This window comes from Sturnira hondurensis, unplaced genomic scaffold (assembly GCF_014824575.4).
Source record: "Sturnira hondurensis isolate 20B ecotype Veracruz unplaced genomic scaffold, ASM1482457v3 Scaffold0003874, whole genome shotgun sequence".
In the NCBI taxonomy this organism is placed as follows: Eukaryota; Metazoa; Chordata; class Mammalia; order Chiroptera; family Phyllostomidae; genus Sturnira; species Sturnira hondurensis.
In genome coordinates, this window is record NW_028076505.1 from 3834683 (window position 1) to 3859476 (window position 24794).

The window sequence follows — 24794 nt, forward strand, 5'->3', positions numbered from 1 at the left end:
CCGGGAGGTCAGGTGCCCAGTCCGCCCATGGGAGACGCCTGTCCCGGGGGCGGTTCTCAGCGGCGCAGCCACTACAGCTCCGCACTGATGCCAGCAGCCGCCACCGCCCACTTTCATCCGCCGCCCAGCTTCCCACTCTGTACGCCGCACCTTCAGGCCGCCTTTCTGTCGGAGGACAGCGCTCACTGGGCGGGAAGCCCTCTCCTTTAAGAGGCGTCCCGGAAGCGGTACCGCGGCAGAGCCGGTACCGGAAGTGAATGAGGCCGGCAGCTGCAGGCGGCCGGTTGGGGAGCTTCCTCCGGCGGCCGGGCAGGCGTCGCTGTTGCGGCGGGGGTTGCTGCTCAGGTTCGGGCTGGCCGGGTGCGGCCTCGGGGCTGCCCATGGGGCGCGGAGGGCCGGGCCGGTGACGCCGGACGCCCATGGACGCCCCTGAGGAGCCGCTGCCGCCGGTGATCTACACCATGGAGAACAAGCCCATCGTCACCTGTGAGTGCCGGTCGGCGCGGGAGGGGGCGGCGGCCGTTGGAGACAGCCCGACCCGTGTTCGCCGTCCCCTTGACCCCTGTTCTGAGGCCCTGGCCGCTTCCCGGATGGAAGTGTGACTGGGGCGGCGGCTGCGGCGGGATCCCCGCAGACGACCTCCGACCCTGCGGGAGACGTCGTCCCGGGCAGTTTCCTTGCACTTTGACAGCGCTCGGGGCAGGGCGTGCTCCGAATGGAGGGCGGGATGGGGGCCCGGCTGTGCCCCCGTCCAGCTCCCGGCTTGGTTGCTGGCCGAGCGACCGGAGGGGACCGTCCTGCCGGTCACACTACTCCCGGACCCTGGGGAGGGCCCTCATCGCTCGCAGACTGGGAAGCGTGGATGAAGTTTGTGTGCGTGTGTCTTGTTAGAAGACACGAGTTTGTACTTCAGTCAAGTGTTAAATGTGATCGGTGCAGGTAGTCCGATCAGAGCCGTGCGCCGGCAGGACCACTCCCCCGACCGAGCCGGATGGCGGGCCAGGACGTACCTCACGCATCCTTCCCTTCTGTCCATCACCTGGGCCGCCAGGCCCACTCTTTTTTGCTGTTACAGGGGTGAAACCCATTTCACAGATGCGAGCGCAGAGGTTAGGCGAGCCTCCACTCTTGAATGCACACTCCAGACAACCAGACTGGAGCCTTTACAGCTATAACTTTAGAATGAAATACTTCAAACAACACTAATGGGTTGAAATGTTGGCTGGCATTTAGGCGATTTGCAGAGAAGTGTTTCAGTTGGCCTTTCATGCTCTGAGAGGAAGCACTGTCGCAGCAACATCTGGGCCACCAGGCGGTAGAAGACTGTGTGTCTCTCTTTTTTCCTTTTTTTAATTTAATTTTTTTCTGATTAATGGACACACTCCTTGTATGCTCCCTCTTGTCAGATCCCTGAGAAATTACGTATTTAAAGTTTGTTGGCTGCTGCTTCTTTAGTTGGTAAACTATCTTATAGAAATGTACAGTTTCATCTAAATGTGGAGACTGGCATGGTTCAGCAGTTGCTGTTTTCTGCCCCACCCCCCGGAATACTTGAACTGGTCTTACTCAGGACTGCACCTTGAGTCCGAGGGAACCGGTGTGTGGCACCTACCTTCAGGTCCTCCTATTCCCAGGCACTTTCTGAGTCCCCAGGGCACCGGCGCCAGTGCCCTGCTCAGTGCGGGTCCATGGAGGTTCCCTGAAACTCCTTTCCAGAGGGTGTGCACACTGGGGGTGCTGCAGAAACGCTGCGCACAGGGGCACCCACGCACCCACGCACCCAATGACACCTCATGCCCCCGAGCTGCCTTTGGCTAGCAGTGTGTTTCAACACGTGCCTTGTCAGCTCGTCCGCAGACGTTCCTAAAGCTCTGTGGTGTTTTCCACGCCCAGTAGCCAGTGCCAAAGCTGTGCTAAGGTTTGGTGTCACGCACACAGGCATGACAGGTAGCGAGGGACTGTTTTCTCCTTATCTTGTGGGATGTTTCCCTCTAAGCTCTGTCCGCACCGACTGTACCTGTGTTCACAGGCAGCTCGGAGAGGAAAGTGGCTTCAGTAAACTCTCGGGGAAGTTAGTGAAAAGTGAGAAAGATCCCTTTAAAAGTTAAAGGATTTTTTAACTTTTTGAAAGACTGCCTGCACAGTTCAGCCTTGAAATGACACTCCAGTGTCTCTAGTGCTGAAGCTCTGGTGGCACTTGTCCTGCTCTCACTTTGTACTTTATACCTTGTTCCATTCTCCAGCTGCAGGTGCTGGGAGGGCGGAGCTATCCAGGTGGTGCAGGGGTAGCAGGAAGGTTGCTTTAAAAAACCCATCCAGCGGCTTCATGTTTTTTGATATTATGTACATAGTTCCTTTAGTGTACAACATTTTTGTTTTCAAAAGTTCATTTCCGTCTCCTTGAATACTTATCTAGCCGTTGGCCCTTATGAGACTGTGCTTGTTCATTTTAAAATGAAAGCAGAGTTTATGCTTGTTGTCAGTTTCTTCCAAAGAACTTAGAACATTTTACTTAAGTGAAAATGACTTGTGGGTAGACTTTTCCAAGAAGAATGTAGAATGCACCGGTTCAGGCAAATTTCGGGACTGTTTGTTTATGTGTGGGCAGGAGAAGACCGGGAAGTCCCCTGAGATTAGGGGTATGTAGAATTCATTATTGCTCGAAAACCTTGCTGAATTATTTTAATATTCTGATGCTCCCTAAAAGTTTTAATGGCCTTCAATCCATAATTAAAAGTTTCAGACCCTGCTGCCTACGCATCCCTGCTTCACTGCCTGCCTCTGTAGAGGCTCCCCATAGACCCTGGAATGGCTGAGCTCGGCAGTGCTTAGAGCAAGCATCTGAAAGGTGTCTGCCGGGGGAACAGTAACGGTCCTGATAACCTGTGGGCACTGCATGATGGATCGCCTAATCCTAGCAGTTCGAACACCTATAATATAATTTATTAATCAGGAAAAACGCACGGTGGGACGGAAACAAATCCAGCAGATCCATTTGATCCAAATTTAAGTTGTAGCTTAGATTTTTTTCAACCACTGGATCAATTTTCTGCTGAATAAAGACTTAGGTTTCTGATCCAAGGTTATATTAAGAAAGATATGTTCCTTTTCCAGCTCTCTCATTCATGGACAGAGTTATCGTCATTCCTGATTTGTGACTTTTCTTTGTTCATTGCTGGTATCATGCCTAGATTAGCACATTCTATCGATATGGGATTGTCTAATTTCTGAAAAATAACAGCACTCTGACCAAAGGGTCTGTTTGCCCCTGTCCCATTTTATATCGCCTATTTCATTTTTCTGAATCTCTGTTTTGGGGGTTCCAGATCTGATATAAAATTTTCAAGGGAGAAAAAAAGCAACAGAAATGATTTGTACTTGGTTATGGTTTATGTTTTTCCTTCTGGTAAGTTAAAGTTTTCAAATTTGCACATCACAGTTTTTCACCAATCCTGACGGTGTGGTACTTGTGATTTAACCGCTGTCTCAGTTTCATGACCAGAAAAGTAACATAATGCCTTTAAAAAGATCAGCGCACGTAAATGCACGTCTGGGTCCATACTGGGTTTGTACGTCCGTAGCAGACCAGCAGTTGAGAGGTGGAGAAACAGCTCTCCGTAGGGAACCTCAGTTCTCCGTGGAGTGGACTCGGAGGGCGGGGGCTGAAGGCGCCCCCAGATGTGCTTAACTTGCTTCGTATGTCATTTCTGCCTGGGTCTGGTTCAGAACAGTTAGGTGTCACATGTGTGACCTAGAGAGTTCCATAATCTTGTCCTCATCTGTGAACTTGGGAGAGTGGCAGCACCAGTCTGATGGGGGGATATGGATTGAAAAGTACGCATATTGTGAAGCACTCTGATGAGGGGTCCGTGTGCAAAAACTGGTAGCTGCTAAGGAGAAAGCCTAAACTTCCTCTGTTCACGATGGCTTTGGTGTATCAGGGATTTTTTCCTGGCACTTCTTGGCCAGTAAGAATACCAAACAATTTCATTTATTAAGTAGCTAGGTCCAAATAATTTTATTAAGTATTATGTACTAACAGTCACTATCTGAAAAAATAAACGTAAATTGGAAGAAGATGTTAATTTCATTCTTCGATAACCACAGTAACACACCAGTGGGATGGCTGCACCGCACAACTTCTCTGCCCTGCAAGTCACAGTGCACACCGATACCCTGTTTGATTGTGTGTGTGTGTGTGTGTGTGTGGTACTTTTATCACAGCAACCACCCTGTTTTCTGACAGTGATACGTCATGGAAAGGAATGTACCATGATCTAATTTTGAAACTGAGTGCCTGAAGTAGGATTCGCTGCATCTCTATCTAGCATTGCTGTTTCCTCTCATTTGAACCATCTTCTTTGGCATGTGGGGGGCTTGCTGGTACCCTGAGGCCCCCGGGTGCCCAGCCTGGGAACCCATGCTGTTAGTATATTACTCCAACTTGAGGGTGGATTCGAACTGACGATTTAGAAGTGAAAAGCTTCCTTGTCTATGTGAACTTCAGTTCACATACCTGGTTTGCAAATGTGTTTCTGAAGAGTTTCTAGTAAAGAAGCCTTTGGTTTCTGCAGATGGAAGTCAAGAGTCTGATTTTAAGAGCCGTTGGCGCTTGGAAGCAACCCGGCACGGCAGACCCTCAGCCCAGCCGATCTTTCCCAGGAAGGACCTGGCCTGATGTGTGGTCTGCCAGTGAGATGGGGAGGGCTGAGCCCTCATCTTCTATTGGAAATGCAGGTGACTTGCTGAAAAACTTTTTTGTCTAAAAAATATTTTTGCCAGTTGACAGAGTATCTTTTCACATGAATCGCACAATGTTGTGTGTGTGGTCTTCCAGGGGGTCACTTGCGCATGTTCTGTTCCCTGTACTCCCGCTCTGTGACTTCAGATCTCAGTGACAGGCCGGGTGGAGGGAAAGACTACATGCCTTTCAGTGCTCTCAGGGCAGAAGGACGCCTTCTGCACCCTTCTAGGTTCTTGTGGCTGGTCTGAAAATCAATAGACGTGAGATGAAATAACCGAATTGAATCATATATATGTGTGGGAACCCCGGGTACAGGAGAGGATTGGGGCAGACCTGGGAGATGGGGGCTATGTGACATTCTGAGCTAAAGTTAAGGTGAGGTGCCTGCGGCTGCGGAGGGGAGGAGGGCCATTGCAGGGTGATAAGAAGAGCAGATGTCTGTTCATTAGAGGTTTGGCCTGCTCCATGGTTGGGTTGAAAAAAATTATTTCTGGCAGTAAGTCTTATTATGGGCAAGGCCCCTAATTTAACTTAAGGGAGAGGTAAAACTTTCCCTTGAACCTACAGGGTCTCTGTTTCCTTCACATCAAAATAATCCACAAGCCAAGATGGCATGTACTGGGGAGGCCTGTTTGGAACCCCTTAAATTACAGACACACCTCTTTCTGAATAGTCTCTGACTGTATTGGCCCCAGGGTCTTCATGGCTTCCTCTCCTTATCTTACCTTCCCGTCTGTCTTTTCTTTCTTCTTTTCTAATCAAGTCTTTCTTCTGTAACTACTCCTAATGTAAATTTTCAATGTAGTCACAGTATTTTAGGCTTAGAGAATATTTGGTTTTTAAATTAAAAATTGATGAGCTTGGAGTCATTCCTGACTCCTCTATTTCTCTCACAGCTGACGTTCAGTCTATCAGCAAATACCATTTTATCTTTGACATTTACTTAGAATTCAGCACTTCTCCCCACCTTTGCTGCTGCTCCTCCAAACCCAAGCTACTTTTTGTCTCTCCCAGGACTACTCCAGTGGCCAACCAGCCAGCCTCCCTGTTTCTGTTTTAGCCTCTTGAAGCTAATTCTCTGTGGGTTTAGGGTGATCCCTCTGGGAGAAGCCACAGCATGTCATTCCTCTGCCCAGACCCCTCCAGGGACTAACCACCTTCCCAGCCTAACAGTCACAGGCCTTTCACGGGCTGCAAGACCCTCCCTGATGTACAGCCTCCTGGCCCCTCTGCCCTGGCTTCCTGGCTGCAGCCTACTCCTCTGCGGTCTTTGTAGCCTTGTCCCGGCGGGGCCTACGTGGCACTGTTGGTCCTCAGTGGGTCCCTTCCTCCTGTGGTGGCTGCTCAGATGCCACCCCTTACATAGATATTTGTTTTCTTTCTTGGTTTATTGGTTTTCTACCCCTAACCCAGGGGGCCTGCAAACTGGAGTGCAGCGTTTGGAACTGCAGGAACTTGGTGTGTTTCGCTCCCTGCTGTGACTCCAGCACCGGGAACAGCGCTTGCACAGACTGGCTACGCAGTCTATCTGCTGTGCTGTGTGTCGTTTGATGCTTCTGTGTGTAAGTTAGAAGCTTTTGATGGCACACGGTTATTTAAGTACATACTTTTGTTCAAGATAAGACAGGTTCGTAGAAAATGCTTAGAGAGTGTGAATTCTTATCACTAGACTTGCTTTTAGGCAAACTGCTATATGGTTAGTTTTGTTTTGCCTTTGATACTGGAACATTTTCTGGTGCTCTACACGTTCAGAGAAACCTCTCTAGTAACGAACTATAGAAATGATCCCTGAAAGTATAGTCTTTGATACTGGAACATTTTCTGATTAGCGTTTTTGACCGAAGAAATACATGTTAATGCAGTAAAAGAAATAAAGTTAACTAGTATGCTAGGGGCTCTGTTCTTTGAAATGGACCTCTGAGTTGTGTTCAGGTACACTTTCTTTGCTGCAGGTCAGTAAAAACTTAACTGCGACCAAACCAGAACATTCTCAGGTCACTGATTCAGCTCCTGGGGTGGACGTTTAGGTTGGGGCACTGTCAACCCTGGCATTTGGATGAAGCCTTGATGAAAATATATCTGTAACTTTTCCAAACTAAACTCTGAACCTTAACAAGTGCATCAGTAAAACGGAAGTACATTTTTTATGAAGAAGAATGGGGTCTAGGACTGCGGTTGCTGGGCCAGAAGGTGAGAGCAGTGTAACTTTGCAAACTGCTTCCAGACCCCCCGTGGGAAAGCAGTGCGCCAAGTACATTTACTGCACTGGGGCGGAGTCTTTGAAGAGTTTCCCCACCCCCCCGTCTGCTGGATGGGAAAAAAAACTACCAGTGTTTAAAAACAGGTTTATCGAGCTTTCATCTTTATACTGTGTATTTGATCCATTCTAAATGTACAGCCCTTTGACTCTTAGTTTATTTTTAGAGTTGAGCAGCCATCCCTATAAGTCAGTTTTAGAACATCTCCATCACCCCGAGGAGTTAGTTTCCTTGCACTTCTTAGCAGTTAATCCCCGTTCCCGCCTCCAGGCACCAGCAGCCACCAGTGGGCTTTCTGTCTCCATGAACTTGTGTTTGTAGACATTTTGTAGAAATAAAATCGTGTAATGTACGCTCGTGGTGTCTGGCTTCTTTCATACAGCACTGTTTTTGAGGTTAATCTGTGTTGCATCATTTAATGTTATTTGTTCCTTTTTTATTGCTGAATAGTATTTCATTGCATGGATGAACCACATTTTATTTATCCATTTGCCATTGATGGACATTTTAATTGTTTCCAGTTTTTGGCTAACGAATATTTGCATGTATGTCTTTCTGTGGACTTGTGTTTTCATTTTTCGTGGAAAGATTCTTTGGAGCAGAATTGCTATGTTGTATGATTAGCCAACTTCTTAAGAAACTGTGAAATTGTTTTCCGAAGTGGTCGTACTGCTTGACTCTTGCATCATCGGTGTGTGAGGGTTCCAGTTTATCCAGACCCTCGCTGAACTCGTCTGTCTTTTTTACCGTAGTCATCCTATTGGGCATGGAGAGGTACCTGAATTTGGCTGTAATCTGCATTTCCCTGATGATTAGTGATGTTGAACATCTTGGTGTGTTCTCATTAGCCATTTGTATATCTTCTTTAGTGAAAGGTTTATTCAAATTTTTTGCCCATTTTTTTAAGTTAGATTATCATTGAGTTCTAAACAGTTCATTATATTTTCTGGGTACAGTTCCTTTATCCAGATAGATGATTTGCAAATATTTTGTCTTGGTCTTTGGTTTTAAAATTTTCTGAATGGCATCTTTAAAACATTTTTAATTCTGATGCAGTCTGATTATCAGTGTTTTTTTCTCTCACGAATTGTGCTTTTGCTATCATATCTTAGAGCTCTTTTTCTAGCTGAAGGTCGTCATAGTCGCTTCAGCGTGTACATACTGATGACCAGTGAGATTCTTTTTGTGTTTCCTGGTGATCGGACCTCTTCAGAATTATCTGCCCATCTGTGTTTGCTTTGACACTTAAGAGATAGAGCCAAAAAACACGTCTGGAAGAGGAATTGGAGTAGCACTAGGAAAAAATGCGCATTCCTTTTTTCCATTTTATACCATATGTATTAGGTTTTTTGAGGGCTGCAATAACAAATGATCAGAAACCGGATGGATTAAAGCAAGAGGAATATATTTTCTCGTAGTTCTGGAGACCAGAAGTTGAAAACCAAGGAGTCATCAGGGCCGAGCTCTCTCCCAAGGCCCTAGGGGGCATCCTTCCTGCCTCTCCCAGCTCCCCGAAGTCCTCTGCGTCCCTGGGTTCTCAGCCCCGCCTTGTCTTCTCAAGGCCTTCGCTTTCCCTGTGTTTTCTCTTCTGCCTTTTTTAGACATTTCGGAGCCCATCCAGATGATCTGCGATGATCTCATTTGAGATCCTGAACTTAATTACATCCACCAAGGCTCTTTTTCCAAGTCCTGTTCACAGGTTCTGGGTGTCAGGAAGCGCACCCCTGGTGATTTTGGGGGCCCCTTTCTCCCCAAAGTACAGTGTCTGTATTGGCAGCCAGGTGCATATCAGCCCACACCCTGTGGGCGTCTTGGGTTTTTCTCTCACTTCTTCTGTCTCTGGAGGCTTGTCCTCACTCTCCTTCCGACCAAGGGAATTCTTCCTTGGCATCTGGAAGTTGGGCTCCAGAAGTTGACATAAGGTGGTGTGATCCCTTAGAAAGAAATGAGCCTTTTCTGCAGTCTCTCCGTTTTCTCCCCAGGGAAATAAATGTCTTCCTTTGGCTTCTTACACATTGTTTCATGGTGATTCCTTTCTCAATATTGTTTTGGGTCCTTGTTTATTACATTTTTAGAAAAGTGAGGAGAGCAATTGCAGAGAAACTGACAGCAGGATTAGACCTTGGCCTCACCAGCTATATATATGTGCACATTTTTCTTATTTTTGACAGATATGTTTAGTATTTAGAAGTTGTGGCATCAATACCAGAGCTAAAATTTTAGGTAGAACCTTGGAACTAACAATTATCCCTTGGGGTAGTAATTTTTACTAAATTTGTAGCTCACTACATATGGCACTTTTATTTTGGCCAGATGCGTTAGAAAGTTTCTAAGCACCAGGCTGAGCAACAGGAAGGGCTGTCAGAGGTCATTTTGAAGGTGAAGACTGTGCCTGACCAGGTCCCTCAGTGCTGGGTGGCGGAGTGAGCTGCTGCCTCGAGGTGGCTGATCTCCTGCCACGGCTTCACCAAGTATTGCAGTGTCAGACACCCTCTGCTCACATGGAAAGGGCGTTTTCCCTAAAATTAGCCCTCAGAGAAAGCATTTCCTATGGAGTTAGGAAAAATAAAAGTATCACTTCCTTTAGTTTAGCAACCTAAGCACTAAGTAGCCACGCCAGAAATGTTGGGTATGATGTAAAATGAAGTTTGTATTCTGACACCCAGTGCCATCGTCGCTTCTGCTGCAGGTTATCCCGTCCTTGGGAGCCCTGGGTTGTCTGATGTAGCATGTGAGGGAGACAGGCCAGGTTCACCAGTCAGTGAACAAGTACTCAGCGTCTGGTACCTGCCAGGCACTGTTGGAGATGCTTGGGTTACATTTGTGAACAAAGACAGCAGCCCTCTTAGAGCTTACATTCTAGCAGGAGGGAATATACAATATACATAAATGGCAAATTATATAATATGTGATAAGTGCTGTGGAACAAAGAAGGAAAAGGGTCAGAAAAATGGGAAAATTGTGTCATTTTAAACTTTTTATTATGGAAACTTGCAACTATGTATAAAAATAGACAGTAGTATAAAGAAACCTTACAAACCCATCACTCAACTTCAGCGGTGGGAGAATTTGCCAATCTTGCTGTTCTGTGTTCCCCGTTCCCTCTAATCTTTTATTATTTTGAAGAAAATATCAGGCATCATGTAATTTATCTGTAAATGTATGTGTTATGGACGGAATGTCTGTCTCCACCCCCACTTCCGTGTCAAAGCCCTAACCTCCAGTGTGATGACATTTGAGGTGGAGCCTTTTGGAGGCGATCGGAATTAGAGTAGGTCCCGAGGGTGGGCCTTTGTGATGGATTCAGTGGCCTGACGCACCTCATGTGCACCAAGGAAAGGCCAGATGGGCACGTGGAGAGAGGCAGGGGCTGTAAAGAAGCCGGGAAGAAAGACCTCACCAGGAGCCAGGTGGCTGGGACAGAAGACGAGCTTGTGCAGCCTGAGCTACGCCCTCTGCCGTGTAGCCTGAGCCGACACAGTGTGTCTCCAGAGGACAGGGTTCAAAGAAAATGTAACTGCAAAACCTTTGTGACAGGTAGAAATTTCCTAATTTCGAATATTTCAGTGTTTACATTTACAGTGTGTCTTAAATATTTTTTTAACACTTTCAATTAATTAGTATCCAAGTGAAGTTTTTAGATAAGTGTTTTCAGTTTCTCTTGAACCCTCGGGTTCCCCTCCACATCCCTTTCGCCTTTCGTTCCTTGCAGGGTGTTCGAGAGCCCGGTGTTAGTTCTGTAGTGGCATCTGCCCCTGCTCCTGGACTTCGCCAACTGTGCCTTGTCCTTGAATACCACCCTCTGCCCTCTGTGTTTGCGGTAAAGTGGTGTTTGGAGTGAGAGGCAGGGTCAGGTTCGGGTTGGATCCCTTCTGGTAAGACCCCTTTGTGTGTGGTGGCGTGTTCTTCCATCAGCCGGTGCGTAGTGTCCGGGGGTCTCTCTCTCGTGCTGCAGCAGCCGTTTCCGTCCATGTCCTTCGTTCCCGAAGGGCTGCAAGATGGTGATATTCTAATTTTACCACTTCCTTTTCGTTAGCTGAATATTTCTGTACAGGGGTGTATATGTACACATGTATATGTATACATACTACATACCTCTGCACACCCCCCCTACATACACACACCCACACACACATACTCCCCTACACACACATACACCGTACACATACATACTCTCCTACACATATATACACCACTTACATACACATACTCCCCCTTACACATACACTCCTACACACACACCCTCCCCTACACATACTCCCCTACACACACACCCCCTACATACACACCTATACACATACCCCTATACATATATACACCCCTATACACTACACACATACTCACACATATACACATATATACATACATGTTTACATTATTGGTTTCCCAGTGGTAGAGTGTGTAAGGAAAGTCAGACTAAGTACTCGATTCATTTCCTTCATGTAACTGTTTTCAAAATAGACTGGTTCATTACTTCCTTCAGTGATGATCAATTTGATTTTTTTAAGTATTATTAAGAACTTAAGGATTTAAACACCCTTGATTTGTTTTTGCTCATTTCAGTTGTCAACCTTTTTGGTGAGTGGGTTGTTCCATCTTTAACAACTGGCTTCTGAGATGTAGGGATCTTTGTCAGTTTCTCTGTTCTCTGGGATGACAAGGTGGCCCAAACTCACTCTGCACGGTTCCTGCCCTAGGTGTGGAGTCAGCCGTTTCCTCAAGGGGCCCCGATTCCCTGTGGTGGGGACTGGTTGCTGCTGGGCCATTTTGGGGGGCAGAGCTAGGATTCAGCGTTAAAGCACATCCTAAGTTCACACGGATCAAATTCAGGACTTCAGAGTCACAACGAAGTGTTCTGTCTTCCGTATTTTCTTCCTGTTTTCATGGGTTCTGGGGTTGGCAGAGTTAGGGGAGGTTCTCGAAGGATCTGCGTCCCAGTCCCCTGAGGCCATGTTGGAACCCCAGGCTGCGTCCGAGCTTCAGATTCAGCAGGTCTGGGTGGGCCTGGGGCCCGCCTTTCTAAGAAATGCCCGTGCAATGCCTGCTGCAGGTCCGTCTTGCATCTCTGAGGAGCAGCTTTTCCTCGGCCTCAGCAACAGGGCCCGTGAACACAGATGTCAGACTTGTTCAGTAGTTCTTTGTGGCATTTGAGTATGTGCTGCCAGGAAAAACAAGTGACTGTAGGTTTCAAAGTGTGAAGTCCCTTGTCATAGTTCCTCTCTCTGTGGTTATACTACCAACTCTGTGCACATTAACTTCCTTGGTTTTATTTTTTCCTTATATTTTTATGGAAAGAGTTTTAAAAATTTCATTTTGTTTGATAATGATGTAAAATATTTAGTCTTTCAAAATCAAATCTGTCAAACAAGCTAAATGTCAAGCATTTAAAGCNTCCCCCCCCCCCCCCCCCCCCCCCCCGTTCCATTCCTTGCCTAAGTAGTCTCCTTTCATAAAAAAAATTCACGCATACTTGTATTTCTCTTGGATGAGAGATTGCAGGCTGGGTGCTTTTCTCTGCAGCATGACCTGGAGCACACTGCACCCTAGCATCCGGAGATCTGTCCCAGGCCTGCCTACAGCCCATGGGACTTGGTCAGTTAAGGAGCTGTTCCCTGGTTCATTCTACGAGACCCCCACAGTGGAATTTGAATGGTTTCCTCTTTCCCTATTCAGCTAGTCCTGCCTGCAATAATAGCCTTATTGTGTCTGTCTTCCAGTTTTGCTTGCTGTATCTGTTGGGGATTGCTGGGTCTGTGGGAAATTCTGTGTAATTTTGCTACATGTCGCCAAATTACCCTCCATAATGATGTACCTTCTGAAGCTGCAGTTGGCTCCAGTGAGAGAGTGAGTTTGAACTAAGTCTTTAGGAAGTGATAGGGAATCTGGAGAAAGTCCCTTCTATCCAACCCCCCCGGGGCGGGGGGCGGGTGGCTGTCTGGAGCCACACTGTCCCTTCTTGAATTTGCAAGAGCTGTGATTCAAACTGCTATAATCATCTTACTTTTAAAAAATTTAAAATGTACAAAGTGTTGAAGACTGATTCTTCAGTATTGTTACGTTTGCATGCATGTATCCAGTCTTTCTGTTTCTGTTCCGACTCTCTGGTTTTAAGGCTAGCCTGGTCTCTGAGTGTTAGAGGTGGCTGCTGTCCCCCTGGTTACAGGGGTCACCCAGACCTCGTCAGCACTCGAACATCAGCACTCGGCACGTGTGCTAATTATCTTTTTGGTGAGAAAAGAAAAAGACTTTGGGACTTTGTATTTTGTGACTAGTGTCTCAGTATCGGGTGTAGTCCCTTTTCCACAGATTTCCGCAGTATAAAACTTGGTGGACGCTAGCATACTTTGTGCTTTTTCCCCTCCGATGGCACCTCTCAGGGGAAGTAACCGTTCTATGGACTTAGCACTGGGAAGGTGGGAGAAGCAGAGTGGAAGACCCTGCGCCTGTGTGTGTGTGTCGCAGGAAGGGTCGGGTGGGCTCAGTGGAGTGGACACACCATGAAAGCCAGTGACGAAATGGCAGCCTGTACTGAGCTGTGATCTAGAGTCACCCTCATTTGGCCCAAATGCAGCAGGCGACAGCCAAAGGAGGGCGCTTCCCACCAAGCCACAGTGGGGGTTGCTTTTCTTTAAACTTGGCCTCTGGTGCAGGGCTGCGGGAGGGCTCATGGCTTTCTTCTTGACTATGTGCCTTCCTCCCAATATAGGGAGGGCAGGGTTTTTTAAGGTATTATTTTAGCCCTGGCCAATGTGGCTTATTGGTTGGAGCGTCATCCTGTGACCAAAAGGTCGCTGGTTTGATTCCTGGTCAGGGCACATACCTGGGCTGCAGACTTGAGCCCCTGTCTGGGTGGGTATGACCCCTGGGCTGGGTGCGTACGGGAGGCAACCGATTGATGTTTCCCTCACTGATTGATCGATGCTCTTCTCCTCAGGTGAGGATGAAAAAAAATAAAACAAAGGATATTATTTTAATTTTTATTTATTGATTTGAAAGAGAGAGAGAGAATTGGCTATCAATTTGTTGCTCCACTTATTTATGCATTCATTGGTTATTCTTGTATGTGCCCTGGCCAGGGATTGAACCTGTAACCTTGGTGTATCAGGATTGAACCTGTAACCTTGGTGTACACTCTAAGTAACTGAGCCACCCAGCCAGGGCCAGAAGGGCAATGTTTGTGTGTAGAATGAGGATCGGTTGCCTAGTCATTTTAAGGGCCAGACTAGCCTGGCTTTCTACTTGTAGATCTGGTTAACACCTGGATCTTGTTTTTTTCTCACGAAGCTTCACCCCCTGTTCCCACTCAGTGTATGAGCCTTTTGTGCAGTTCCCGGTGCATGGAAACCCAGCGCCCAAGCCTTTTGTGCTCAGGCACTCGGGGGGTGGGTGCTGGGGAGGCTTCCAGAGTCCTCGAGTGTGCATCGGATAATGGCTTTCCCCAGGAGAAAGCTGCCGATTGGAAGCATTAATTACTTTTTATTACTGCATTTACATTATACATAAATTTTAGCAAATTGGCGTTACGCATTATTGAACAGGCTAAAATGACTTCCCAGTTTGTGACCTTGGACATTTTTATTGTCCGTTTGAAAGTCTCTTCTGCTAAAAGCTGTTGAGAAATTCACGTTTGGTCTGTGGGCAGGCACATGCGTTCTTAGGGTTAGAGACAGTGGTCTCTCAACATGTTTTCAAGGGGGAGTGAACTGCTGAATCATGAATCTTTGCCCTCTTTTGTTAGCAGCATTCTGACGGAATGGCTGTTTCTGTAAAACTTTCCATAAAGCAAATATTAGAAAGATTATGTATGTCCTTCGACTCTTGTTCAGAAGTTGAGTTACAGAATCTCTTCCCTGCGAGGGCCGTGGAATGGGTCATCTCGGCCCACGCAGCCGCTGCTCTGCTGCGAGGTCTCCGGAGCCCCGTGGGAAGTGCGCAGGTGGGGGGCACTTACCCCTCCACAGGCAGTTCCTTCATCTTCCGCCAGAGCCTGTTTTTGTGTTGAGCTACAATGAAATGAAGAAACAGAAGGCAGCGCAGAGCAGTGGAGAACGTTGGGTCGAGGGCCAGGCTGCCTGGCTGAGTGCGTCCCAGCTTTGATGTTCATTAGCGGCTTGAGCTCAAGCCAGTTAGGGAAGTTCTCAGTTCCTCGGTTTCCTTCTCTGGAGTGGCACTCTCACCTCAGGCTGGTGTCAGGGTTCACAGTGGCTGTGTGCAAAATGCTTAGTGTGTGCCGGCCTGCCATGCTGCCTGTATGGGCCGTACGCACATGGCCCCTCAGCAGATGGCCCCTCCCAACTTCTGTTCGCCAGCTCCAAGCTGGTGCCAGACCCTCTGCAGCTTAGTAAGCCCTTCTCTGTCATCAGGTCAAAGGTATTACATAGAATTTTTTTTTCAAATTAAATACTTTTGGTTTTTTCCCCTTTAAGTCTTTCACATACTTTTTATGGCTGTATTAGTTTCCTGTGACTGCTGGAACAAATTACATAGATTTAGTAACATTAAGAAAAGCCATCTTCTTGGGCTGAAATCTAGGTGTCAGCTGGGCTGGTTTTCCATGGACGTGCTGGAGGAAAGAGTCTGTTTCCTGGCCTTTTCCAGCCTTTAGAGGCCCCCACTTTCCTTGGTGCTCATTCCCTTCTCCATCTTCACAGCCGGCAGTGACCAGTTCAGTGTTGGTTCTGGTTTTTCTGCCTCCCTCTTCCCCATTCTGAGACCCTTGTGAGTACAGTGGGCCCATCCGGATAATCCAGGATAATCTGTTTATTTAAGGTCAGCCGGTTAGCAGCAACCTTCGTCCACCTGCACCTTTATTTTTCCTTGTCAGGTGATGTAACCTATTTACAGGTTCCGGGACACCAGAGGAGAGTTGTGAATGCCCTTAGTGTGCCTGGAGGAGAAGCCATAGGAAGTAATGACTTTATGAGCATGAAAATCGTGTGTCCTTCCCTACAGAGAGGTGACTTTTCAGTCTAACCTTGTGATCCCCTGAGGCATAATTTATAGCTCTCTCTTGAGCATTCAAACCACATTTGGTAATTAGTGCTACTTTTCCATATAGACAGTTCCAAAGTCAATCTTATGTCATAATTGAGTCCTAAAATATTTTTTAATTGTTGCATATGCATAGGAATATTAACAAAATAAATCTATAGCTTTTGATTGTAGATACAAATACTTTCTCTTAGGTTGAAGAGAATGTATGCCTTTATTTTTGACAGCCTGTGTTCCTGAAATGCAGTGTGAACTCCATAATCTCATCCCCAAAGAGAACCACTTGGGGCGGTGTGGTTTGGTCCTAAGATTTTGGGATGAGAAGCTGGCTGTGCGTCTTGTTTGAGGCATTTTCACCAAAGCGGGTCCTAGAGTCCTCCGCTCATTCGGCGCCCACTTAATAATTGATTCTGTTCTGCTTGCAACGGACTGCTAAGAATTCCAGATTTGAATTTTAAAATACTTCAATGTGAAATACTTTGTGACTTGGCAGTTCTAGTGGGCCCAAAGTAAAAGGTTCTGTGCTTGAAATGATTGTCAGTAAACAGTCCATTGCCCTTTACACCGACTGAAGGTAAAACGAATGGCATGGGGCTGTGACGACAGCTGTACCTGGGCCGGCCATGTGGCTGGTTAGCAGCAGCGTCACTGTTGGGTCTGTCTGGGCCTGTCCTCGGCTTGGGTTAGACTCTCATTTTAGTGATAGCATCTTCGGTCTAAAAAGACTGTCCTGCAGGATTCTATTTTTAGTGATAATAGACTTCTTTGAAGAGGAGAAGTGCTCTAAAATGGCCATTTTTCTCATTGTCTTGTTGTCGGTGATCTAACATCTAAATGCGGCATCTAAATCTGTAGTGACTGTGTCAGTTGGGCTTGTGTTAGTGTCTTTTTAATGTCGATGTAAGATACTAAGTACTTACTCTGTAATTTAGACCCCAAATGCTTCTGTTTTAGAGATTTTGAGAAAATATTAAGCAGGGTTTGTCAAAATACATTTATGCTTAAATCACTGAAATAATCTTTTTGAATTCTTTTCCCTGTGTTTGATTAATTCTTATCAGCTCGTAACATAAAATTTTTTTAATTATGTGATTGATACAGGAATATATGCTTGCAAAAATCTCAGCGTGTGCAGAAATAATTCAGGAAATAGTGAAGGTCCGTATCAGTCATCTGACTAAATGTAACAGAAAATCCAGTTACAACTAGCATAAATAATAAGAAAACAGGCCCATGTGGTCAGAAACCCGGGGCTGTGCCCGCCTTTCTTGGAGTGTCTGAACTGGGCTTTCCCCAGCTTGTGGGCTCTTCCTCCGCCTGGGGGCCAGTGCCCAGCGGCCCACAGACTGAGAGCTTATGTTGATCACTTCAGAGCAAGGTGACTGTCCCCTGGCATTTCCCTTCACAGTTGAGTGTCTCCTGCGCCTACTCCTCCATCACCTCCTGCCGGGGTGCCGCCCTGCACTGATGTGACAAGGGGCAGAGGACAGCCGTGCTGGTGTGTGCACGCCCCTGAAACCACCCGTGGTGCCGGGGTTACTGAGTGCTCAGATCTCTGTGACTTTGTCCCCTGGTTAGTGATGAGGACTGGCAGCGTATGTGCAGACACACACACATACACACATGCAGGTTTATGTTCATGGGACTGTGCTTTGAATTACTTGTTAATTATTTTGATGTCTTCCCCCTCACCAAAAAAAAAGAGAAGAAGCTTATTTGTTAAGTAGTCTGAATTGACTCTTTTAACAGGCCTCTGGCGTCAGAAAAGTGAGCACAGCAAGTTTCTGAACAGGGATCTCTGAACATGGGCACATCTGTCTCAAGCCTCGTATTTGCTTTTAGCAGCTGTTTTCTAGTAACTGAATCCTTGGTTTTTCTCTCTTGCCCATGGGATTAAAACAAAAACTCAGCCTAGAAGTCGTTGATCTTGCAGCCCAGACCTGTATGCGGTAATGACTTTCTCCTTTGGTGGTCGGGCTGTTTCGGGAAGCTACAGTTGTACGTACTGTTACTTTGACTCCCCGTCACGCAGGCCGAGACCCAGTTCTTTCAGGTTTTCTGCCCCAGCCCGTCCCAGCCCTGCTGTTTTGTGCTCCGGTTCTCTGTGGCTCATTTGCAGAGGCATCTCTAATTTTCATGATAATACAGATTTAAGAGTATCGTACTTAATAGTAGCTGCATATTCAGAGGAAATCATGGTGGCATTTCTTCATTTTTGTTCAATGTAGGGCTTTGATGGGTTAGAGGGATTTGACCTCCAAATTTAAATTAGGGCACTGTGTCAGTTTGCCAGGACTATCACAAAGAAACGCTGTCCACTGGGTGGTTTAAACAACAGAAGGTTATTTTCTAACGTTCTGGTGGCTGGAAGTCCAAGCTCAGAGTGTCAGCAGGGTAGGTGTCTGCAGCCTCTTTCCTTGGTTTGTAGGTGGCCACTTACTTGCTGTGTCCTCACATGGTCATTTCCTGTCCCCGTGTCTCTGTGCGTCCCATTTTCTCTTCTTAGAAAGACCCAGTCAGATTGGATCAGGGCCCACCCTGTGGATCTCATTTTAACTTAATCACCTCTTTCAAGATCTTATCTCAGATAGTCTCAAAGCATGAATTTGGTGGTGGGGACACACAGTTCATAACAGGTGCTGAGATCTAATGGTCTTGTGTTAATAAGTCCCCAGTTATTGTTAGAGGACATCTTTGTCCTTGACAGATGTGCTAATTAACCTATAATATTTAAAAATGAAAATTTGGACACAGAGTACATTTTTATTTCACAACAGAATGTAAGAAAAGTTGTTACTTTAGTGTGTCCATTTATGGACGTTTTATTGTATAATAGGATTTCCTGTGGGAGAAAGCTTACAGGGGCGGGTTGGGGGGGGAGGGGGGAGACCTGGAGGCACTTCATTGGTTTATTCTGTGTACTTATGTAAATTAGGTATTCACGTGAGACTTCACAACAAACCTGGTGAGAGAGGAGAAAGCTTTCATATAGTCACCCTAACTTCTACATAAGAAAAAAATAGTGATTTTTGTATATTAATCTTGGAACTTTTAAAAGAGGCAACAGAAATTGGCAAAGACAAGAGATCTAACTGAAGGTTTTTTTTACTTTAATGATTTCTAGGATGACCATCAAATAAATAAACATGATTAAAACAAAATTTTTTTATTTTTACAAAAACTGGAATAATAGTAACCCTTACGAGTATTTACTGGGTATCAGGCCTTATTCAAGGTTATTTATCAGTGTCGACTCATTTAGTCCCACCTCAGCCCTGGGGGTTGGTGTCTTACTCCTCCCTTTCACAGATGGTCCTGTGAGGGCTGGGAGTGGGGTGGTAAATGGTCGCCCAGGGTGTTCAGCTGGTAGAGGTGGAGCTGAGATGGGATTCAGGAATTCAGGCCGTTGTCACCATGTCTCACCACGCTCAGGTGCTCACAGCACAGCTGTCCAGAATGTCATTCCTCTTGGCAGTGACTTGACGTTGTTATGTGGTTTGGGTAGGTTTATTTTTCATTTTTGTTTTTGTAGGTTCATGGTAGCAAAACAAGCAAATGTATTAATGACCCCCATCAATTCCCCATGATTTCTTTAAAATCGACAAAAAAGCAGTTTGGAAAACGGTTTGCTCAGTGTTGGAGGACCCTCTGAGTATAAGAATTTGAGTAGCCTACAGGAGAAAGGTCCTTTTCTAGCTCGACTGTAACAGTGTGTCACACTGTCACTTTATGAGAGCTCGGTGGGCGTTTCCACTCTGTGAAGCTGCTGTGGAAGAGCTGAGTGAGAAGCCGAGTGGGGGTGCAGCACAGAGTCAGACACACAGGGTGGGCGCGGGCCGGGGCCAACCAGTGTCTGCCAGTGTGGTCGGGTGCTCTGGGTGCCTTGGCTCTCAGACCTCCCTTCCCTTCTCTGTGAGGCTGGCTCCAGTCTGCTAGGCTTAGTGCAGGGACTGAGTGAGAGACCGCATGGCGAGAGTTTTGCATAGTGTGTGTGCAGAGAACGTGTCCTGTGCGGTTTTGCTCCTGATTTGCTCCTGATGTCATTTTGATGCACAGAGAGTTTCCATTGTTGAAGAAACCTCTCCTTTTCTCCCAACCTCTCCTTGGGTCTCCTTTTCTGCCGGGATGTTCTGGCTGTTGTCTTGACATTGAAGAAGGTAGCGGCTGTAGAGCAGGCTGGGGGTGAACCTGGGTGGAGGTGGCGGGGCCCTCTCTCCCGAGCTTGGCGGCTTTGGGCAAGTCACTCAACTTTTCTGACCCTCCTCCTCCTGGAGGGGAAAACCAGACCCACTCGTGGAGGTGTCGTGAGGGTTAAGTTAGACCATCAATGTCAGGTGCTGGGTGTTCTAGAGATCGATTATTTAAAGACAGTCTCATTTTGTGATGTCATTTTACTAAATATGAAGTAGTCTAAAATTGCCAGCCTAATAAATTCTAGAGCCCGTTTTGCCTACATTTACCTACAAATGTCTTAACTGGATTTCTCTTTATTCTTGTTGTAGGTGCTGGAGATCAGAATTTGTTTACCTCCATTTACCCAACGCTCTCCCAGCAGCTGCCAAGAGAACCGATGGAATGGAGAAGGTATGGCGTGCTTGTTTTCTGGCTGCATCTCTCTCTTCACTTTCTAGACATTTGTGTGAGCAAGGTGGGTAGTCAGATTACAGCCTGAGAGCTGAAGTGAGCTGTGGAGGAACTACATGGTGTCAGCCCGTGGGCCTTCTTCCTGGAGGAATTCGTTGGTTTTCCTAGTGAGGCATCGGATGGCAGAAAGAAGTGATCCTTTTGAGTTACACGCCCACTTCTACAAGAATGATTTCTGATCCTTTGGGTTCATCAGAACATCTCAAAGGCACAGACCCTTGGGAAAGGAGACGCGCTCACCCAGGCTGTACATTAAGCAGAAGGTGGGCCTTTATCTGCGTTCTCCTGAGCAGCGCTGCCCCCCGCCCGAGATCCCTGCCCTCCCAGGTTCTTCCTTACGGGTGAGAAAGTGTGCAGTGTGCAGAGAGACGTTTCGTAAAAGTGAGAGAAACCGTGCCGGCCGCCCGGGCCGCCCCACTGTGTGTAGTTGTTCATTGAGTGACATCCCTGCTGTGTTCAGAGGGGATGATTGACTTTGAGTTAACTTGTTGGAAAACTGATTTCTGGTAAGCTATGAGTTTTAGAAAGTGTTTGGATATTTATTTGTTAATACAAGTAATCTGATTTTAACAAGGTGGATACATACTTTTCTGTTGTTCATACTCACACAGATCTGGTTCTTGCTATTCTTCCTTTCTGACCACCAGTTTGTACCCAGTGCCGGGAGGGGTCAGTGGGGCTCTCTGGGGGTGACTCACCTGGGCCTCCACCGGGTCTAGTCTCATTTCTGTGCCCGCTTGTTGTGTTGCAGGGGTGTGTTTACTGACTGACATTCAGTATAAATAGTGTGCTGCAGAGGGTGGGAGAATTCTCTTTCAAAACAACCTCTGAGGAGGCCCAGTGCTGTGAGTGAGAGAAAACAGCTCACTCAGCAAATGGAGGACTTCAATGTCTGAAGAAATAAAGTAATCTGAAAAGGATTTCAAATAAGAATATACTATGTAAACATTTATAATAGAAAGGTAAAAGAAAAAGATGTATCCAAGAAGCAATAAAGGGAGTTACTCGGGGGGGAAACGAAGTAGAGAGACTACATAGATTAATGCATGTATTCACCTTCCTGAAACCTCACTGAAGGAGAAAAAGGACTGAAAAGGGCATAAATGCACAAAGACAGAGAAAGGGGTGGAAATAATGGCAGCAAAGAGGTCTGGACGCCTTTTTGGTAGAAGGAAGCGAAATGGAGGAGTTAGGAGAGACAGCTGAGCCCCATGTGTCTGCAGCGGTGGCTCCCTGAAGAGCAGGAAGTCCCCGACAGGTGACAGGGCCCATCCAGGGCCCACCCAGGACCTTGGTAGGCAAGGGCAAGACCAGGCTGGAAAGGGAGGTGGCAGAAGGGGTGGGCAGGGAGCTGCAGGGCCCCCATCGCGTGTCCGCGGAAGCAGTGGCAGTGGTCTGCCCCTGTCAGACCCTGGGGGTGGGGTGTCTCTCTGTGGACGGAGAAGCGCTGGGCCCTTGGGTGTGAGGCGCTGCAGCAGGTGGGAGCAGGGCCGTTCTGGAACCAGCGGGTCTAAAGCTGAGACCCACGAATCCGGCGCCACATCCCTGCTCCCCAGGCAAGACAGTGAGCGCGTATCTCAGGAGACACTGGGTGGTCCTAGGGACAAGGCCTACCACACTCCCTGCCTTAGAAAACACTGGGAGGAGGTGCTTCCCCCAGTTTGGGGCCTGGATGTCCTCCTGATCAGAGCAGCAGGACTGAGGGCTCTACGGTGTGTCACCAGGGAAAAGAACTGGTAGTGACCTGATGTCTGACTGTGTGGGCAGCATTCAGGGAGTTGTCAGTTCTGTTGGAGAGCTTTGGAAGGTTTCAAAATGGTGACACTGGAAGCTCAGAAAATAAAAGTGCCAAGAAGAGGAAAAGTTAGGTTCTAAAGCTACTGTAAGAACAGACGTTACTTGACCTATTAGTGAATAGTGCTTCTGCTTTTAATAATTTGGGCAACAGTTGTGACGGAGCCACTGGGAATGGGGAGGGAGAGGAGGAGGGGGGGAAGACAGCTGAATCTGCAGCTCCCATCTCCCATGGTGGAAGATTGGGTCTAAAATGAAGTGCCTGGGGAAAGGCAGTGGGTGGAATCGTGGCCCCAGAAGGTGAGTCTGTTTGGGACCAGTGGATGTGGACCTTACTTGGAATAGGAGTTTTTGCAGATACATACAAGTTAAGGATCTCACTACGAGCTCATCCTGGATTTGGTTGGGCCTTAAGGCCAATGACCAGGAAGACACAGAAAAGGAAGAGACACATAAAGATGGAGGCAGAGGTTGGAGTGATGCACCCACAGGCCAAGGCTGGGGGGAAGGCAGGGGAGAGGCAAGGGACGGATTTCCCTCAGAGCTCCCAGAGGGCACCAGCCCCGCCAGTACCTTGATTTCAAATTCCTGGCCGCCTGAACTGTAAGAAAATGAATGTGGTTTTAAACCTCCAGGTTTGCGGTGCGTTTTTAATGTCAACTCTAGGAGACTAGTACATAGGTGAGGTAGAGAGGACAGGGTAGGCACCTGCACTTGTGTGTGTGTGAGAAAAGCTAACTCATAATATTTGACATGTTAGAGTGTGTCCATATTACTTTCATAAAAATTCGAAATTAACTGAGTAGCTCTTGGAGGTAAAAAAGCTTGAAGCACAAACTTGGCTAGATTCACTGAGCAGTTGCACAGCTGAAGGGCAAGCTAGTGAGTTGAAAGATCAAGCTTAGAAGTGCTAGGCTTAATTGCCGGAGCTGGAGATGGGGAGCATGCAAGAAAAGCAGAGACGTGGCGTTTCTGTCCAAAGGTTTCAATGTCCTTCTAATAGATGTTTCAGAGGAGAAAACAGAGAACGAGGACAGGCAGTATTTGAAGAACCAACATCAGGATTTTCCCAGAAGTGATCGGAGATTTCGGGAGCCTGCAGAAAGTCAGGCGGAAAGAAAGCCAAACTGAAAGCCGCGCCAAGAAAACAGAGAAAAGGGAAACAGAATTTGCATCTCTCTCGACATGTAAAAGACAGTTTGAAGTAGAACATTTAAGGACAGTCTTCTCAAAGTGTTGAGGGAAAATACCTCTGAGCCCAGAACTGGTGCAAGAGGGAAACTGCACCAGCGCCTTCCTCCGTGGGCCCTGGAGGAGATGGAGTGCTGAGCGACGTCAGCCTCGGGGGCCCGGCTGGGGCCTGGGGGCCCGGGGCCCTGCTCTGTCTCACCGCACTGCACGCAGCCGTGTGTGTGTTACTCCAGAGTGACGACGACATGGAGGTGGTCGGGAAGCAGTGAGTAATGACATTTTCAGACGTGTGTGGTCAGAAACCCTGCCACCCTGACTGAATAATGAAAGGATGGATCTCAACAAGAGGAAAAATGAACTCAGGATTCACAAGATGAAAGAAGCAGCTGCCAACAAACAAGTCAAAATATTTTGCTGAAGTTAAGGTATTGATCCTTTTAAAAATGAAAAAATGTAAAATTCCAGATGTGTGGAAGAAAGCAGAGAGAAGGTATACTGTCCTGTGTCATTCAAGGAGTATACATTTTTTTCTTCAAGAGTTTATTGATTTATTTTTAGAGAGAGAGGAAGGGAAGGAGAAAGAGGAGAGAAACATCGATGTGTGGTTGACTATCGTGTGCCCCCCACTAGGGACCTGGTCTGCAACCCAGGCATGTGCCCTGACCTGACTGGGGATCGAACCAGTGACGCTTGGTTCACAGGCCAGCGCTCAACCTACTGCGCCACACTAGCCAGGGCTACATGTTTACTTTAATATTTGAAAGAAAATGTACATTTATGTATATTAAAATAAAAATGTAACTAACAGCAGAATAGGGATAGATGGTTAAGAGGGAAAAAGAAAATTTGATTAATTTCACAAAGGACAGACAGAAAAATAGCCTGCAAATAGGATATAGACAAGTTCACGTGTGAGCCTGGTCACATTCAACATGGCTGGTGTCAGCTTGTTAAACACAGATGCTCCTGAGATTAGAGACACAGCTTCTCTCTAGAGGTGGAGAATAAGCCTTGGAAAAAGACACGGGTGACATAATTTATTTTTAGAAGTGTAACTACACTGCACCCACATCCTCTGATAGCCTTAGGTTAGATGTTTGTAGCTGGTGGGGTTTCTGCGTTCTTGCCTCTCGGAGCGGGAAAAGGGGGGAGGGTGGTCACCACGTTTTTAT

The 24794-nt window shown here is 46.9% G+C and overlaps 1 protein-coding gene and 1 pseudogene across 1 annotated transcript in view; one reads left to right on the forward strand and one right to left on the reverse strand.

Annotated features, from left to right (window-relative positions):
• The first annotated feature begins 295 nt into the window (after positions 1 to 295).
• Positions 296 to 24794, forward strand: part of TRAPPC10 (trafficking protein particle complex subunit 10) — an 86899-nt gene continuing 62400 nt past the window's right edge. The window contains exons 1-2 of the mRNA XM_037043071.1: positions 296 to 486; positions 20496 to 20577. Coding sequence (XP_036898966.1) covers positions 420 to 486; positions 20496 to 20577 — 149 coding nt within the window. The 5' untranslated portion in view covers positions 296 to 419. The remainder of the gene's footprint in view (positions 487 to 20495; positions 20578 to 24794) is intronic.
• LOC118984911 (uncharacterized) lies at positions 6469 to 6548 on the reverse strand (annotated as a pseudogene).